Here is a 19,479-nt window from a genome sequence, read left to right as displayed (position 1 = left end):
TTAATTGTTATTGTCTAGGTCTCTATAATTAGGGGCAGCTAGATGGCATAGTGAATAGAACACCAGGCCTGGAGTCAAGAAGACTCATTTTCCTGAGTTCAAGTATGGCCATAGACACTTACTAGCTGTGTGACCCTGGGCCAGTCACTTAACCCTGTTTGCCTTATCCATAAAATGAACTGGAGAAGGAAATGGCAAACCATTCTGGTATCTTTGCCAAGAAAACTCCAAATGGGGACACAAAGAGTCAGATACAACTGAACAACAATAATGTAAAGGTCTCTGTATTGGACTTACTAAGAATCTTATGCATTATCTATTAAAACCCTTATGAGGGGCAGCTAGGTGGCGCAGTGGATAGAGCACCAGCCCTGGAGTCAGGAGTACCTGCATTCAAATCCAGCCTCAGACACTTAACACTTACTAGCTGTGTGACCCTGGGCAAGTCACAACCCCAATTGCCTCACTAAAAAAAACAAAACAAAACCCTTATGTCCTATGAAAGGTGCCGTGGAAACATGACCAGATAGGTGATTGTGGGTATCTTTCATAGAAAGAAGCACAAGCATCACCTTATTCCTAAAATAGCCAGTAATTGCCCTTGGGTTAACTGAAATCAAGAAGCCTTCTTATTAATAGTAACCAGACAATGTTCCCATCAATGAAAAACAAAACAAAACCAAAAAAACATGAAATAGCACATGTGCCAATTTGACAACTGGATGAATGAGGAATGTTTTATTAAATAAAAATAAATTGCCTTCCTTCTTCTCTCATTCTGAATGTAATGTGTTATCTTGTGGATATGGGAGGAAATTGATTGCTCATTTGTCTATTCTCCTATAGTTACAGGATAGGGAATCATACATCGCCCTTCTAGTTGGAGCCAAGTATGGAATCAGCCAGATTATTAACAGTAAACTCAACATTATGTCAACACTGGCAGAGTTTGGAAATATTAGCCGAGTAGAACTGATGGAAGAGTCGGAGAAAGTGAGCATGGTCAAAATTTATCTTCAGGATGTCAAGGTAACTAAGGTTAGACAACCCTAAGTATCAAAGTTCCAAAGCTTGTCCCCATAAATCTTCTGTGGCAAAGGGATGTGATGGCTTTAAGATTAAAAAGTAATTTGTGGGGCAGCTAGGTGGTGCAGTGGATAGAGCATCGGCCCTGGACTTGGGAGTACCTGAGTTCAAATCCGGCCTCAGACACTTAACACTTACTAGCTGTGTGACCCTGGGCAAGTCACTTAACCCCAATTGCCTCACTAAAAAAAAAAAAAAAGTAATTTGTACAAAAATAAAATTAAAGATGAAGCATCCGTGCCCAGGAAAATGTATCACGTTGTCCACTAGTCATAATGTTGATTGTGCCTATTACAATGAAGTCTACCAACCCCTGGGAAGATTCTGAAATGTTTTCATTGCCTGAAACAAAATACAAAAACATTAAAGTGGGAAAATAAACTGTTGGGGAAATTGCGATATGGTTGTAAAGCTTAGCTGTGAGGACCAGGAGATTATACCATATACACATGGGGTCAGATCAGTTGCTCAAGAAGCTAGATTGGGGGGTATTATAGGAACTAAAATCAGGAGATTGACTTGGCATGCTTAGAAATCCTAAATTGATCCAACTTTTTTCAGTACTTGTACTGTCCCCTCCCCTTTCAACTTCTTTGCCTCTCTCTCCCTCTTCTTTCTTTTTTTTTTTTTTTGGTGGGGCAATGACTTGCCCAGGGTCACATAGCTAGTGTCAAGTGTCTGAGGCTGGATTTGAACTCAGGTCCTCTTGAATCCAGGGCCAGTGCTTTATCCACTGCGCCACCTAGCTGCCCCTCTCTCTCCCTCTTCAAATGAGGTCATATTTGTAAAAGCTCTTAGCACAGTAGCCAGCACATAGTAGGTGGTATGTGAATGCTTATTCCTTTCCCTCCTCCCTCTTCTTACTACATTGTCTTTTGTGATTCAAGGAAAATGGTGCAGGGAGAAGTTAGGGTGAGGTAGGCTTAGTGGTTGTGTTGGGAAGGGGTCATTACTATAAGATAATTGCGTTATGGGGGCAGCTAGGTGGCGCAGTGGATAAAGCACTGGCCCTGGATTCAAGAGGACCTGAGTTCAAGTTCAGCCTCAGACACTTGACACTTACTAGCTGTGTGACCCTGGGCAAGCCACTTAACCCTCATTGCCCCACCAAAAACAAACAAAAAAAAAGATAATTGTGTTAAGGAAGGGTAGTTGCCCTGAGGGAGGCAAAAGGGGCAAACCTTCCCACTTTCTTTCCCCTGCCCTCCCCATCTCTACCACAAGTACCCTTATAGGTTCATCCATTTCATTACCAATATGGCAGTGGATGGTGGAATATATTGACCATGTCAGACTGTGGGTCATGTGTAGGCCTCGTCGTTATCTTCTGAAAATTCTCTTGTCCTTATATAAATATTAGACCTTGTTTTACCTTTGAAGCTTCTCACTCTGTTGCTGGAATCTAATAGTGCTAAAGACCTTGCCTGCCTCATTGCTGGCTACTACAGACTGTTTGTTGACTCAACTGCCTCCATATTCCTCTGTGGTAGAAATAAACAAGTTCATCGGATCTCTGCTGAAGAAGGTAAGACTCCGAGCTATTTGGAAGGATCACAATACAGTCTTATTTTTCTGGTCTCAGAGAGAGTTATGATTCGAAGTGAGATCCAGGAGCCCAGAATATGCCCCGTGCATATATATGTAGATATATAAATATATATATATATATATATAATTACTTATTACTCTCCTCTGTACACTCTATAATCCAGTCAAACTGTCCTTTTTGCTGTTCCTTTACACCTTAGTTCTGACTTTCATCACCTTTTGCCTGGACTGTTGCAATGGCCTCCCAATGTGTCCTGGCCTCAAGTCTCTCCTTCCCTCCAATTCATCTCCACATAACTGACAAAGTTATTTTCCTTAATTGCAGGTCTGATCCTGTTAGTTCCCTACTCAATGAATTCTAATAGCCCCCCATTGCCTCTAGAATAAATCATGAACTACTTTGTTTGACGTTTAAATCCCTTCACAACCTGACCCCAACCTACCTTTCCAGCTACGCTAATTACTTCTCTTTGTGCATGCAATACATGGATAGATAGATAGATAGATAGATGGGTGGATGGATGGATGGGTGGGTCAATGGATGAATGGATGGGTACTAGATTGGTGGATGGATGGGTGGATAGGTGGATGGATGGATGGGTGGGTGGATGGATGAATGGATAGACAGATAAATGTGTATGTTTTGCATACATTCTCTACTTCAGGGGTCCTTAACTTGGGAACTTTCAGTGGGATCTGTGAACTTGGATGGGGGAAAAAATGGCATCTTTATTTTTACTAACCTCTATATGGCATGGTTATTTCCTTCAATTATTTTGAAACATTATTTATTGTGAGAAGGAATCTGGCTTTTCCAGACAGCCAGAGGGCTCCATGATACAATAAAGCTGAGTCCTTGCTCTACGTCTCTCTTTGCAGGTTATGAATCAAGAGCTTGCAGTGACTCAGAGGAATCCTCAGAAGTTGACTCTTCCCTGGAATACGTCTCAGACAAGCACCCAGTGAAATTTGACCACATAAGTCCCCTCTGTGAAGAGGAAGAACAGGAAATGCTCAGTGAGCAGAAAGACGAGAGCATCACCCCAACAGAGGCTGAGAAGAGCATCTGCAACGGAGTCAGCAACATCACCGACAACACCTCTGAAGGCTCCGATTCGGCCAACACCGAGAGCCGAGGTTGCAAAACCAGCGGCTCCAGTGACTCCATGGATGCCCTCGAAGAGGATGACTTAGATGCCTGCTCCTCCAGCAGGCCTGAGTTTTTCCACTTCCATACAGCCAACTTTAAAGAAAGTTTGGATAAAAACAATCCGCCCCCTTCTCTGGACGGCAGGGAGGAAAGGGGACAAATTGAAACCAGTGGCTTCCTTTGCCTGCTGGACTTAAACCAGAGAGCCAATGCTGAGCTCCAGAAGACCGAGTTCTCCAACTATAGAGGCGACCTGAAATCTAGCCTAGGGAATGAGCTGCATGCATCCACGGTGGACCCCAGGCTTTATGACGGAAGCAGCATGGACTACTACAATCTGTGTTCTAACGTTTCTCCTGCCAGTGTCCTAAGCAACAGCTCAGAGAGCAGTTCTTCTAGGAATGGGCCATCGCGGCCTGTTCAGGAGGGGAGCGTCTGGAAAGCTGTTCCAGCCTCAGTGGTAGAATCCCTTCTTTTAAATCCTTCTCCAAGTTTTGAAGACACCAGCTCGGATGATGAATTTTATGATGCAGCTGATAAACTGACACCCTCAGATTCCCTCTCAGGTGAGCTGATGGTAGGTTGTATCTGTCATCGGTGACCTTGGAGGAGTGTTGAAAGTGCCGTGAGACAAGGAGGTACTTACTAATTAGTAATGGTGCCAGAGGGCTTGGCGGTGCTCCAGGGTTTCTCCAGTGGAGAAAGTTGGGAGCTTTATGAATGTATTTCTGCCAGATCCTGTATCTCTCTGCCCATAATTCTCCTGTACCCCAAGAGGACAGAGAGACATACATATATACCCCCCCACATATTCCCAAGTTATCTAAAGAGTCTTCTACAAAGTTCACACACACACACACACACACACACACACACACACACAAAATTATGTCAACTGGACCAACCTCTAACCTGTGGATGGTCAGAGTCCAACAGAGCAGGCTAGAGACAGGAGAGTCAGGAATGAAACAGAAATTTAATTTCCAAGTGAGGGAAACAGCTTCCAAGCAAGGAGGGAAATTAGATATATGTACCGGGGCACCCTCTTAGGAGGGGAACCCACTTTGGTGTTGGGAGATCTCAATACTTATAGCAATGGCTACTGCAGTGAAATGTAGCCCTGACAATAAGACAAGTTTGATTCATAGCAGGGCTTCATGACAGGGACATGGATACAGCAGGTACTTGTCTGAGCTCAGAGAATACCTGGTGCCAGTCAAAGCAATACAATAATTATATGAAACAATTCTGGAATTTTGCTGTGGCTGAGATCATCCAGAGGGTGAGCACAAAGGATTCTTGTTATGCCAAGCTCAGGGCACAGCTTGCTTCCTGGGTCTTAGCTCTGAAAAACAGAGTATCTTGTAATAGTATCTTGACAATTAAAGAAGGACATGGAGGGGAAAATCATCTTTTCTTAAAACAATCAATCAACCTATAACAGTTATTAAGTGCCTGGTATGTACAAGGCACTGTGCTAAGTGCTAGAGATACAAAAAGAGGCAAAAAATAGTCCCTTCCCTCAAGGAGCCTTCTTTTTTTTTAAATCATCTTTTAAAGAAGTTGGAACTATACACATCTAGGGAAGGCAGAATGATGCACTAGAATAGTGACTGGACTGAGGAGATGAGGTATTAACAAGTTAAATGATATGACTCTGCCTTTCAGTCCCAACAAGCATACTTTTTCTGGAGATGACCAAAAATTTTATCTGTAGTGCTGAGACTACAGCTTTATTGTAACCGTTGTTGTGGTGGTGGTACATCAAGTGCAATAAGTAACTTTGTCATGTACTTCCTTTCTTTATATCTAGATCACAGCACGGTCCCTACCGAGGAATGGAGTGATCTGGGATGTAAAGTTAAAAAAAGAGAGAACTCAGAGGAAGGCCTGACTCCAAGACCACATAAAAGAGAGCATAGCAGAAGAGTGGGGGTGAAGAAATATGCAAAGACTCTGAGAAAAAGAAGGTCTTTCTTACAGACTGACTATACATCTCAGGTTACCTTTCCTTTGGCTCCATCATACTCCCTGGAAAGTGTAGACCACATGTGCTACTATGAACGGGAGCCCTACCTTTCCTTTGTCTCTCACTCACCAACTGTGTCATCGTTACAAGATATGCAAGGAGAACCTGGTCTTCTTGAAACAAAGGCCCTTGGACTATTGACTTCTCCAAGGGAAGCCAAGAGTAAAAACCATTCCTCGGATTTAATGGAAATGGAACCTGAAACAATGGAAACCAAATCAGTTATTGATTCCTTTGTTTCTTCCATTTCAGCAGTTCGCCTTAGGATTGATCCAGAAAATAAAGAAAATTCTAGTGTTGCCCCTTTGACCACTAGTAGCACTCCAAGCAGTGTCCCCCATCATCGCTCTTCAGATTTGTTTGAACAAAATGACCGGTCAGATCCTTCTGAAAAAACCTTTCAACTTCAAGATGGAAATGTCAGGGTTTGCAAAGACCAAATGTCAGAGACTCAGACCTGCCCCTCAGATCCCTGTAATGTCCCTCCAGGAACCAAAGACAATTCAGCAGGCAGCCCAGAACAACAGGAAGTAAGCCAGGGAATCCCAGGAGTCAATACAAAACCACAATTTGAAATGGGATTCAGGCATTTGTTTGAAAACCCAATACAGGAAACAATCCAAAAATGCCTAGAGCCTTTGTTTTCTTCAGGGGACCGACCCAGAAATAGTGAATGTGTTAAAAATTCAGAAGAGGAGGTGCCTCTTTCTGCTATCACAGACCAAGGAGGGGAACGCCTCAAGCAACCTTCCTTTGGGGGTAGCAAAGAGGCAGGTCTTTCTATTTGTGACATCAACCAGAACAGTGGCATTTTATTTCAGGAGGAACCCAGGAAGGATTTGGATGATACAGGTAAAACGTCTTTAGCTAATGTGAGGCTGCCTTTGGAAATCAACGACTTCTCTGGTGAAATTGCCCCTCTGCCCAAGTGGCAGGCATTTGGAACAAAGACTAATCAAGCATCACTGTGGCACGAGCAAGAAGGCAGAGAAGCAGCCCACCTCGTTGGTATAGGCCAAGCCGGCCTCCCCCAAGAGCAGGAGTTATTATTGTCAGAGAAGCATTTAGGCTCGGATGGCTTTCATGGGCACCTGTCCGTTCCAATAGGCTTGCAGACGTTTCATGAAGGTAGTTCTGTACCAGAGCACCTTGACAATGAAACGAGGGAAAAGGCGCCTCCTAGTGTCACGCTCCTACCCGTGGATTTTAAGAAGGGGCAATCGCCACAGAATCCACCTTCCTATCACCTGGGAGATGCTTTCGGGCAGGGAACAGATTGCAGTCTAAAGAAACTGAAGTGTCCAAACTATTTCTCTGCTGCGCGTGGTGATATCTTAGAAACGGACAAGGAAAGCCTTAGTATCGTGCCTCCTTCTTCAAAGAAGCCTCTCCTGTGTTTTGTTCATAAAAGCAATCCTACTGTTTCCACGAATCACAGGTCAGACCGTTCTTTGGATTTTGCAGGGATGAAAGACGTAATCTTACCCAAAATCGGGATGGAGCAGTGCAGTTGTCAGTTAGCCTACGCCACTTGTTTCCGTGGCTTGGACCCTGAGGTCGATGATGAGAACTCTGATTTAGAAACGACGCTCTCCTCGGCCCCGCTCACGACTCCCCCTTCCTCAGGAAGCCAGTATTCTGTGCATTGGAGACCCGAGCTCACCAGAAGCAACAGCTGCAGCGGCAGTGAGACCCATCTAAGGAACAACTGCCTCTGGTCTGAGTATTATACCAAAATCGTAAACCAGTTGAAAGCTGGACTATGCAAATCCCCAGACGGCTTTTGCCAGCTCCTGGATCGTGTGGTGGAATTACAGGATATTTTAGAACAGTTTGGGGGGAATGGGAACAAACACCCCCAAGACAGATGTGCCTGGTACTTTTCTGAAAACAGGAATAGCCTCTGTACAGGATCCCAGAAGCTCATGTCTAGCTGTCAGCACGTGATTAAAATCGACCAGTCCCCTGAAGAAATGCAGAGCGCTGTGCAAGAAACCTTCCGAAACCTCATCCAGCTGGTGGGCTTGTGCTTCCAGTTTACAAACTGCGGCCGCTGCGTGAGGACGCACAGAGACGTCATGGTGAACCTCAGAGACGTTGTTTGCGCCTACTATCAGTTCGTTCAGGCAGCGAAGCTGACCTGTGAGAAAGGCTATCGAGATTTGAGCGTGAAATTATTAGCACGCCAGTGCACCGCCCTCACGGCAGCTGTATTTTGTCTCACCCAGAAGTTCCGGGCATCCATGGCCTTGTGAACCTCATCCCACCAGTTTACTGACTCCTATCCCATCTACGTGGGGATGACCCTAAAAAACAACCCGCACACATTTACTGTTTAGAGAGTTCTCAAAATAAACACCTTGATGTTGAATGGTAGTCCGTATCATATGTGTCATAAGGTGTGGTTCACGAGAGAACCACAGGCCATATCCTTTCGTTGAGGATGGTGGGGAGAAGAGGGAGATCTTTGGCCTACTTTCCATGATGTAGTATTTTTCATGTTTGGTGGGAGGCAGGAAGGATATGGGAATGGGGGAGTGGAGATGAATGCTAGACCCTCCCAAAAAAGCAAAAGAGAAATTTCAGACTGAAAGTCATTGAACATCTCTGCCTCCATTTTTTTCATCTATAAAAGAGGAAGGTTGGACTAGGTGACCTCTGAGGTGCTGTCTAATTCTAACCTTTATGATCTTATGTGTAGAATAATTCCTTTAAATTTTTTTAAAAGTCCATTCTTTTTTAAAAGGCACCTATTGGACATCTGCCTTTGTTTAATCTAGAGCTAAGTACTATGTTATTTGCATTATTACTCTCCTCCCCCCCTCAAAAAAAAAATACAAAACCCACCTTTGAGCATATATTGACTACTGAAAGAAGGAGAAAGTATTTAGGTCAATCGTTGTACCTACTTACAGGATGCAACCAGAATACTCAAGAGGCACTTTTAGCCTGCAGCATGATTCTTCTACCCTCAGAACAGCCTGTGAGCAGAACCAGTATTTTTTTTAATAAACATTTTTATTTAAAGTTCCAAATTCTATCTCTCCCTCCCTGAGGCGGTAAGCAATCAGATATAGGTTATACATGTGCAATTATGTAAATTACCATGTTAGTAATTTTGTATAAGAAGACGAATAAAAGAAAAAAATGAAAGAAAGTGAAAAATAGCATGCTTCAGTCTGTTCGATCAATATAATTTCTTTCTTTGGAGGTGGATAGTCTGCTTCATCATTAGTCCTTGGGGATTGTCTTGGATCATTGTATTGCTGAGAATAGTTCAGTCATTCACAATTCTTCATCAAACAATATTGCTGTCTCTGTGCACAACATTCTCCAGGTTCTGCTCAACTCGCTATCCATCCATCAGTTCATATAAATCTTTCCAGGCCTTTCTGAAATCGTCCTGCTTGTCATTTCTTATAGCACAATATATTCCATCACCATCATATATCATAGCTTGTTTAGCTATTCCCCAATTGATAAGCATTCCTTTGATTTCTAATTCTTAGCCACCACAAAAAGAGCTGCTATAAAGATTTTTGTACAAATAGGTCCTTTTCTCTTTTGAGGGATGTCTTTGGGGGAGGTCAGTGGTATTGCTGGATTAAAGGGTATGCACAGTTTTATAGCCCTTTGGGCATAAGAACTGGTATTTTTTAAAGGTATGCATGATGGTTAAGCATTTTTCCTATTATTTTCAGGAAACTGGTTGTTCATTCTTCACTAATGTCCTTGTTGCTACTGTCATCCACCAACACCTTTAGTTAGCTCTTTTTAAAGGAACTTGCCCAAGAGAAATAACAACAACAACACAGATTTTAAAAATCACATATTTGCTCCTAAAAGTTCATGGGAATGCAGGAATAAAGGACAGAGATAGCAGGATTTAGGCCTGAAAGAGATCTAAGAAAAAGATGCTGTGGGAAACCTTCAAAGATTTCACTTGGGCCAACTATCATTTTATAGAGCTCAAGGAAGGACCTAGCCTCTTGAATCTTTTGATCTAGGCCTGTGACTTCATCAATATTCAGTACTCCAAGTGAGGAAAATGCCTACACATATTCAGATTGCTAAAGTTAAGGAATGGTCAATGACAGCCCAGTCCTTATGAGCACATGCAGCAGGCTCTGCCTGATAACAGTCACCAATGTGGACTTCATAACATATGCAGGTATTCTATTACTGTTTCCTAACCAATTTGGTAATTGATAATTGATGAAGAAAAAGTCTTTTGGTTGGCTGCTGAGTGTGAGGCAAAAAGATAATAACTAGCCAAAGGAGCCTTCTTTTCTCTCTCCCAGTGGTGAGTGAAGCAAGGAACACTGAAAGCCTCCAGGTGGGGAGAAAGGATGAGGTAGCAATGGTGGCAGCAATGGCCCCCTGCTGCCAGCTGCCTCTGATTTATTCTTATCTGTTCTTAGATGAATGAAGGATGTAGATGGAATGGACTAGGTAGCAGAAATCTACTCTCTAACATTCCCTACAAATGGCCATCCAGACCATGCTTGGAGTACCAGAAATGGGGACTTCACTATCTTTCAAAGAAGCTCCTTCCATCTTTTTTTTTGGGGGGGGGGAGCCGGGCAATGAGGGTTAAGTGACTTGCCCAGGGTCACACAGCTAGAAAGTGTCAAGTGTCTGAGGTCAGATTTGAATTCAGGTCTTCCTGAATCCAGGGCCAGTGCTCTATCCTCTGTGCCACCTAGCTGCCCCAATAGTAGACACTTAATAAATGCTAGTTAACTGACCAGCATTTCCATAAACATAGCATAACACAAATGGAATTTGTCGCTGTATTGTGTGTAGCTTTTTAAAAATATAATATGAAAACTCAATATGTGACTTTTAAAGCTATTCTACTTGTCTATGATTCTTTCTGGCTTTCTGTTCTCTACTGTGCATTTTTTTTTAGTGAGGCAATTGGGGTTAAGTGACTTGCCCAGGGTCACACAGCTAGTAAGTGTTAAGTGTCTGAGGCCGGATTTGAACTCAGGTCCTCCTGAATCCAGGGCCAGTGCCTTATCCACTGCACCACCTAGCTGCCCCGGAAGCTCCTTCTATCTTAAATTTTGACTGCAAATTCTATCCACTGGTCCTAGTTCCACTTTCTGGAGCCAAGTAAAACAAGTCTAATCTGGTTTCCCTTTCCCTTTTAAAAATAGTATGTTTTGGGGCAGCTAGGTAGTGCAGTGGATAGAGCACCAGCCCTGGAGTCAGGAGTACCTGAGTTCAAAGCCAGCCTCAGACACTTAACACTTACTAGCTGTGTGTCCCTGGGCAAGTCACTTAACCCCAATTGCCTCAATCAATCAATCAATAAATAAATAAAAATGAAAATAGTATGTTTTGGGGCAGCTAGGTGGCCCAATGGATAAAGCACTAGCCCTGGATTCAGGAGGACCTGAGTTCAAATCTGACCTCAGAGACTTGACACTTACTAGCTGGGTGACTCTGGGCAAGCCACTTAAACCCCATTGCCCCCGCAAAAAAAACAAAAAATTTTGGTTTAATAAATAAATAAAATAGTATGCTTAAAAATATATGTAAAGACACTTTTTAACATTCATTTTTATAAGATTTTGAGTTCCAAATTTTCCCCTCCTTCACCTTCTCCCTCCTTAAGATAGTAAACAATTTTATATAGGTTATATATGTACAATCATGTAAATCATATTTACATATTAGTCTATTAGTTGTGAAATTAGAAAGAGAGCAAAAGGAAAAAAGCTAAAGTGAAAATAGTATGCATTGATTACCTTTAAATTCTTGAAGACAGGTGTGTTGTCTAAATGTCCTCGTTTTCAGGGTTAAATATTACCAGTTCCTTCAACTAGTTGTCACATGGTATGTTTTCAAGTCCCCATCCTCTGTATGAACCTCTCTCTGGAAATGCCTTATTAAAGTATGGTGCTAGAACTAAACGCAAGACTCCAGATGTGGTCTAAAGAGCAGAACCATCATTTACCCTCATCCGGATTCTGGACATTTATGATGTGACTTATGATTGTATTAGCTTTTTTGGACATGCCGTAATGATAACTCACATTCCATAGCACTATCGGTCTTACAAAATGTTTTCCCTACCACAACACTGGGAGGTTTACATATAAGGAAACTGAGGCTTTGAGAGGCTAAGGAGTTTGCCCCTTATCACATAGCTGGTGAGTGTCAGAGTCAGGAGACTTGATTTCAGATCTCATTTCAAATGCCAATGCTTTATCCACTATGCCATACTCCCTAATTTCTATGCAGTTCCATTCTCATGGCCTATTATCTAACCAAGATTCCTTCATCCTACAGTCAACTGATTTTCTAATATTTTATTATTACATTTGACCCATCATTCAAAGCCCTCAATATTTTTGGATTACCAATTATTAGGTATATCCTTTAGCTTTGTGTTATAAATTTAATAATCATGCCATCTGTGCTTTTATAAAAAATTCTGAACAGAACAGGGCCATGAATAGACTTCTGTGGAATGACGCTTAAAGACCTTTTCCCAGACCGACATCAGTCTATTGTGGTAAAATAATGGAATTTGGCAGACGCCTAGGGGTCTCACCTGAAGGAATCTAGTAGTGTTTGGAAAACCTGCTAGGGATGATTGGAGATGGGCCACACCTGGTCTGCCCTGAGTGACATATGCTGCTGATGTCAGCAGGGAAACCACTCTCCACAGGCAGTTGGAAGGACCTCCCTTTTGGGGGAGGGAGAGAAAACGTTCACTGAGGGAAGCTCGGGCTTTTCCAGACAGTGAGCTTCTGGGAGCGGAGGAGAGTTTTTCCTGGTGGTTTTGTCCTGTGGGCCTTGGCTGCACAGCTGTCTCCCATTGAAACTACAGACCCCAGGTGGTGAGTTAATAAAAACAAGTCTGGTTCTTTGAATAAGCTGAGCTGGAAGTGAGTTTGGGGATTGTATAAGCTTTTGTTAGAGTTAGGGAGATTATCCATTTTCCTCTTTCCCTATTCCCTTGTCCTTGACTTTATTAATTTCACCTTTGCTGTGTATTTTATTCCCATTAATAAATATCTAAAAGATTCTGAATTTCCTTAGACATGTTTTAGAAGGAAGCAGGCAGTTCGGAGGGGAGGAAGTTTTGGACCTAGAGGTCCAAATATTATGGTGAGCCACCCAATTAACTCTGTATATATTAAATTTGGCCCCTACACTATTAATCACCTTCCCCTCGCCCCCGGCTGTTGAATAAGATCTGCAGAGGTAGAATAATAGATACATTACTGGACCTTGATTCAAGAAGAACTGAATTCAAACAACCCCAGAAACTTAGTAGTGGTATGACTCTGGGCAAGGCATTTAACTTCCTTCTGCCTCAGCTTCCTCGTCTATAAAATGAAGATAATAGTACCTACCTCCCAGGGTTGTTGTAAGGATAAAATAAGATATTTGTAAAGCACTTTGCAAACCTTAAAGTTTTATAAAATGCTAGCTATTGTGATTATTAGTATTCACACTATTATCATTAGACAGACGTGAAGTGGATAAAGCAGGAGGACCTGAGTTCAAATCCAACCTCAGACACTTGACACTTACTAGTTGTGTGACCTTGTGCAAGTCACTTAACCCTCATTGCCTCACACCAAAAAAAAAAAAAACAACGACACATCAAAAAAGCAATATTATCATTAGAATATAAGTTCCTTGAGGGCAAGGACTATTTTTGGTTTTTATTTATAGCACATGCACTTGACATAGCCTGATACAGAGTAAGTGCTTAATAACCACTTAGTAATTGATTGATAGAGACAAAATGAAAAAATGTACCTGGATTATTCATCTCTATTTTGTCTATGAGGATGTTATTAGCAACTTTGTTAAATGCTTCACAGAAATATAAGTTTATATCTCTCCCCTGATCTACTGACCTAATAATGCTATCATAAAATGATATTGGGTTGGTCTGACATATATTGGATAGTCATTTCAGTTGTATCTGACTCTTCATAACCCCATTTGGGGTTTTCCTGGCAAAGATATTGGAGTGGTTTGACATTTCCTTCTCCTGCTCATTTGACAGATGAGGAAACTGAAGCAAACAGGTTAAGTGACTTGTCCAGGGTCACACAGCTAATAAGTGTCTGAGGCCCCACAAAACAAACAAACAAAAAAAACAGAATGACCTATTCTGGGTTTTTTTTGCGGGGGGAGGGGACAATGAGGGTTAAGTGACTTGCCCAAGGTCACACAGCTAGTAAGTGTCAAGTGTCTGAGGCTGGATTTGAATTCAGGTCCTGCTGAATCCAGGGCCAGTGCTTTATCCACCTAGCTGCCCCATTGACCTATTTTTTAAATCATAAAAATATTGTAGTTACATGTAAAGATAGTTTTCAACATTTGTTTTTATAAGATTTCTAGTTTCAAATTTTTCTCCCTCCCTCCCTACCCTTCCCCCTCCCCCAGACAGCAAGCAATCTGATATAGGTTATATATGTACAATCACATTAAACATATTTCTGCATTAGTCATGCTATGAAAGAAGAATCAGAACAAAAGGGAAAAACAAAAAAAAAAGTAGAAATAATATGGTTCAATCTGCATCCAGATTCCACAGTTCTTTTTTTCTGGATTTGGAGAGCATTTTCCATCATGAGACCTTTGGAACTATCTTGGACCATTGTATTGTTGAGAAGAGTCAAGTCTATCACAGTTGATCAACACACAATGTTGTTGATACTGTGTACAATGTTCTCTTAGTTCTGCTTATCTCACTCAGCATCAGTTCATGTAAGTCCTTCCAGGTTTCTCTGAGATCTGCCTGCTCATCGTTTCTTACAGCACAATAGTATTCCATTACATTCATATACCACAACTTGTCCAGCCATTCCCCAGTTGATTGGCAACCCCTCAATTTCCAATTCCTTGCCACCACAAAAAGAGCAGCTATAAATATTTTTGTACATGTGGGTCTTTTTCCCTTTTTTATGATCTCTTTGGGAAAAAGACCCAAAAGTGGTATTGCTGGATCAAAGGGTATGCACAGCTTTATAGCCCTTTGGGCATAATTCCAAATTGCTCTACAGAATGGTTGGATCAGTTCACAGCTCCACCAACAATGCACTAGTGTTCCAATTTTTCCACAGCTTCTCCAACATTTATTATTTTCCTTTTTTGTCATATTAGCCAATCTGATAGGTGTGAGGTGGTACCTCAGAGTTGCTTTAATTTTCATCTCTCTAATCAATAGTGATTTAGAGCATTTTTTCATATGGGAATAGATTGCTTTGATTTCTTCATCAGGAAACTGCCTGTTCATATCCTGTGATCATTTCTCAATTGGGGAATGACTTGGATTCTTATAAATTTGATTTAGTTCCTGATATTTTTTAGAAATGAGGCCTTTATCAGAAATACTGGCTATAAAAATAATGAAGCCATTTGGGTTCTTAGTGACTACTGCTTCCCTTTTCAAGGCCTTATCAACTACATGTCCCTTTAAAAATGCATTCTATAGGGGTGGCTAGGTGGCGCAGTGGATAAAGCACCAGCCCTGGATTCAGGAGTACCTCAGTTAAAATCCAGCCTCAGACACTTGACACTTACTAGCTATGTGACCCTGGGCAAGTCACTTAACCCCCATTGCCCCCCCCAATGCATTCTATGGGGGCAGCTAGGTGGTGCAGTGGATAAAGTACTGGCCCTGGATTCAGGAGGACCTGAGTTCAAATCCAGCCTCAGACACTTGACACTAGCTTGTGACCCTGGGCAAATCACTTAACCCTCATTGCCCCACAAAAAAACAAACACCACATTCTAGAATTCTTTCAAAAATCGAAGTCATGCTTACCTACCTGTAATTTTAAGATTTTATCTCCTATCTCTTTCTGAAAAATTATCTCCAGTCTTATGAAACATATCCTGTTCACCATTTTTAAGAGATCACCAATGGCTATTCAGTCATGACCCGGGCTCTTGTTTTTAAGAACTTACTGTTTTCAAACAGCAACAGGGCATCTCTGGCTTTTACCAGGGCAGACAAATGTTTAAATTAAAGTAGCAAAAACTCCTTCTGGGCAGGCATAAACCTTGCCTTAGACTCAGCCCTGCAATAAACACCTCCAAAAGAAGGCTAACCTGGATTAAAAAAAACGAGTTAGTTGGGGCAGCTAGGTAGCACAGTGAATAAAGCACCCGTCCTGGATTCAGGAGTACCTGAGTTCAAATCCCACCTCAGACACTTGATACTTACTAGCTGTGTGACCTTGGGCAAGTCACTTAACCCCCACTGCCCCACCAAAAAAAAAAATAAATTTTAAAAAACGAGTTAATTTCGCAAGGTAATAGATAGAGAACCCAGGAAGACCTGGGTTCAAGTTCCAACATGAATACAAATATGCTACCCCCACTTTCTCATGGACTCAATGTCAAAGATTCTTGTTGAAAATCTGAAAGAATCTCAGAAGGGACTGCAGAGGCCATCAGCACTCATCTAACCCAAGACACCAAATGCTTCTGATACACACAGGCTGTATCGAATGCTTTGCCGAAGTCTAAGTAAATTGTATCCACAGCATTCCCCTGATCTGCCAATCTACTAACCCTGTTTAAAAAAAAAAAGCAAGCAATGAAGTCTGGTATGACTTGACTTGTACTTGATGACACCATGCTGGTTCTTTTTGATTACTGGTACCTAAATGTTCAATAATCATCTCTTTAATTTCCAAATAACATACCTAAATCATAGTCATCTCACCCAGCTCAAAGACCTCCAGTGAGAGGAAACCCACTACCTCCCAAGGCAAGCCAGGCCACTTTGAACAGTTATATTGTTAGGGAGTTTTTCCTGACATGGAGTTGAAATTTGCCTCTCTGCAAATTCTGCCCTTTCCTTGTAATTTGTTCCTCTGGGGCCCAGCAGAGCAAGGCTAATCTCTCTTCCACATGACAGCATTTCAAAGACCTGAAGATAACAATCATTATTGTTCAGCCATTTTTTCAGTCATGTCTGACTCTTCATGATTCAGTGTAAATCAAAAGATCACTAAAAGAAAGATGAAAAGTGAGTAATGTAAAAACCAACAAGGTCCTGAAGAATAAATAACAAAATATACTTACCCTCTCCTGAAAGAGAGGAGCGGGACCTACTAGAACAGAATACTTTATACTTGTCCCCGGGGGTCACTATCTGATGTTTCTACTTGATTGTTTTTCTTTGTTACGAGGGAAGGTTCAACCTGAAGGGAAAAGGGGGAAGTTGAAATAACTGTAAAGACAAAAGACATCAGTAAAACACCTTGAAAAGAAAGAAAGAAGAAAATAAAAGGATGAAAAACCAGAAAAAAACATTGACCAAAGGAAAAAAAATGGTGATGAGGTGAATACCACTTATGCAAGTCAATGAGATATGGCCAACAAAGTATGAATAGGCAAAATGTATTAGTACTTAATGGGTCAAACTTCTTTGAGCGAGTATAGATCTCTTCTAAAAGGCTCTGTAATGTTCCAGCCAGAACAATGGAATCCAAAAACAAGATCATCTACACAAATTCACCCACAGAGACTTCCAATTCAACTTGAACACTATGTTCAATCTCTTCCATCACTACAAAGAATACCTTTGGCAAATACACATCTCCCTGTTTGATGCTTTGTTGCTGTTGAGTTGTTTTCAGTCGTGTCTGACTCTCCCTGACCCCATTTGGGGTTTCCTTGACAAAGATACTGGAGTGGTTTTGCCATTTCTTTCTCCAGCTCATTTTATAGATGAGAAACTGAAGCAAACAGGTGCCCAGGGTCAGTCACACAGCTAGTGAGGGCAGATTTGAACTCAGAAAGATACCCTATGGCGCCACCTAGCAGCCCTTGTTTTATGCCTTGCCTGATATTTATGATCAGAGCATTGTCAAACAACGTTGTCTCTGTTATATTTTTCAAGAAATCTTGAAATTTAGCCATGTATAATGTGCAACTTGTTGAAATACAGTCTTTAAGAATGAAAATTTAAAAACATCTGTTGCCTGGATTATGGCATGCAATGAGACAGACAACGTATAGAGTCTATTCATTGCTATGTGTATTTGGGAGACAGGACAGATGACAAGTTGGGCCCAGAATTTAACAGGAGAACAAAAGAATCCCGGGTTGTTCTCAGGAAGTAGCAAAGTTTCTTTAATGAACAAAAGATCATAGATTTAGAGCTGGAAGGGGTATTAGAGTCCATTGAATCTGGCCTCTTCATGACTTGCTCAGGGTCAGGATTTAAACCCAGGTCTTCTTAAGTTCAAGGTAGCTAAGTGGTATGGTGGATAGAGCATCAGGCCTGGAGTCAGGAAGATCTGAGTTCAAATGTATGACCCAGGGCAAGTCAGTTAACCCATTGTGCCACAGTTTTCCCATCTGTAAAATGAGCCAGAGAAGAAAATGGCAAACCACCCCAGTATCTTTGCCAAGAAAACCCCAAAATGGGGTCACAAAGAATTGTACATGACTGAAAATGACTCAATAACAACAACGTCCTAACTCCAAGTCCAGCTCTTTTTTAAACTATCTCCCCTGAAACTACTCTCTATCCAATTGCCTCCATGATCCCAAACCTCTCCCATAAATAAAGACCCCTGGATTTTAAAAATATCAATATTTAAAATCAATATTCTATTAGTAGTGTTGTAAATGACTATGAGTCATGAAACATAAGTATCCAAGGAATTGAAAATTAATATCATGCAAATGGAAAGGGAGAAACTCAAAGTGGGTATAAACTGGATATAATATATAAAAAATAAGGACAATTCAAAGAAAGTCTAATAATGGATATTGTTAGCAAAAATTATGATAGAAAAAAAAAGATGGGCTTCTTTGGTATCCTCATAGTATCAGGAAAAATTGAGGAGGCACCCAAACATCTTTGATGGCAAACTTATGGAAGGATATGAACAATTATTACATGTTCTGGGAGGTGTGTGATGGGTCGTCATCTCATCACTAGTAACTTCCATATAGATTTTCTTTTCTTTTTTTTTTTTTTTTAGTGAGGCAATTGGGGTCAAGTGACTTACCCAAGGTCACACAGCTAGCAAGTGTTAAGTGTCTGAGGCCGGATTTGAACTCAGGTACTCCTGACTTCAGGGCTGGTGCTTTATCCACTGCACCACCTAGCCGCCCCCTAGATTTTCTAATTGTACAGAAATATGTAATTGCTACTCTATCCTTTTTCTCAGATAAATATAGACTTTATTCTAAAGTTTGATAAATATAACACCAAAAATAAAATTGTAGGGCAATCTCAAATAAATATAGATGTAAAAATATTAAACAAAAATTAACAAATTAAATATAGCAAACAATACTAATCTCATAGAATACTAGGAGTGCAAGATTTACTTAATATTAAGAAAAGAAATATATTGACAAGAAAAATATAAATAAATTACAGGTCAGATCAATAAATTGCCAACGAGGCCAATTTTCTTAACTATACAATGATAGAATTGGACTAGATTACCTCTAAGATCCCATCTATCTTTCTATTTATATCTATCTATCTTTATTATATGTATATATATATGTATATACACACACACACACACATATATATATATATATATATATACATATATATAAATATAAAATCCTATGATTAGGGGGCAGCTAGATGGCGCAGTGGATAGAGCACCGGCCCTGGAGTCAGGAGTACCTGAGTTTCAAATCC

At 41.1% G+C, this 19,479-nt stretch overlaps 1 protein-coding gene across 2 annotated transcripts in view; it reads left to right on the top strand.

Annotated features, from left to right (window-relative positions):
- The window catches only part of FRMPD1 (FERM and PDZ domain containing 1), a 142,651-nt gene extending 134,467 nt beyond the window's left edge, over positions 1-8,184 (top strand). Inside the window, exons 13-16 of one of the 2 annotated variants that reach the window (XM_043972109.1) lie at positions 847-1,029; positions 2,467-2,611; positions 3,514-4,350; positions 5,598-8,184. In XM_043972109.1, the coding sequence (XP_043828044.1) occupies positions 847-1,029; positions 2,467-2,611; positions 3,514-4,350; positions 5,598-8,068 (3,636 nt within the window). In that variant the 3' untranslated portion in view covers positions 8,069-8,184. Of the gene's footprint in view, positions 1-846; positions 1,039-2,466; positions 2,612-3,513; positions 4,351-5,597 lie in introns of both variants that reach the window. The other variant, XM_043972102.1, reaches the window with a different exon arrangement.
- The last annotated feature ends 11,295 nt before the right edge of the window (positions 8,185-19,479 follow it).

The sequence above is a fragment of the Dromiciops gliroides genome, chromosome 1 (assembly GCF_019393635.1).
Source record: "Dromiciops gliroides isolate mDroGli1 chromosome 1, mDroGli1.pri, whole genome shotgun sequence".
Taxonomy (NCBI): Eukaryota; Metazoa; Chordata; class Mammalia; order Microbiotheria; family Microbiotheriidae; genus Dromiciops; species Dromiciops gliroides.
The sequence above is the reverse complement of the archived record's forward strand: the minus strand, read 5'-3'. Positions and strand labels throughout refer to the sequence as shown.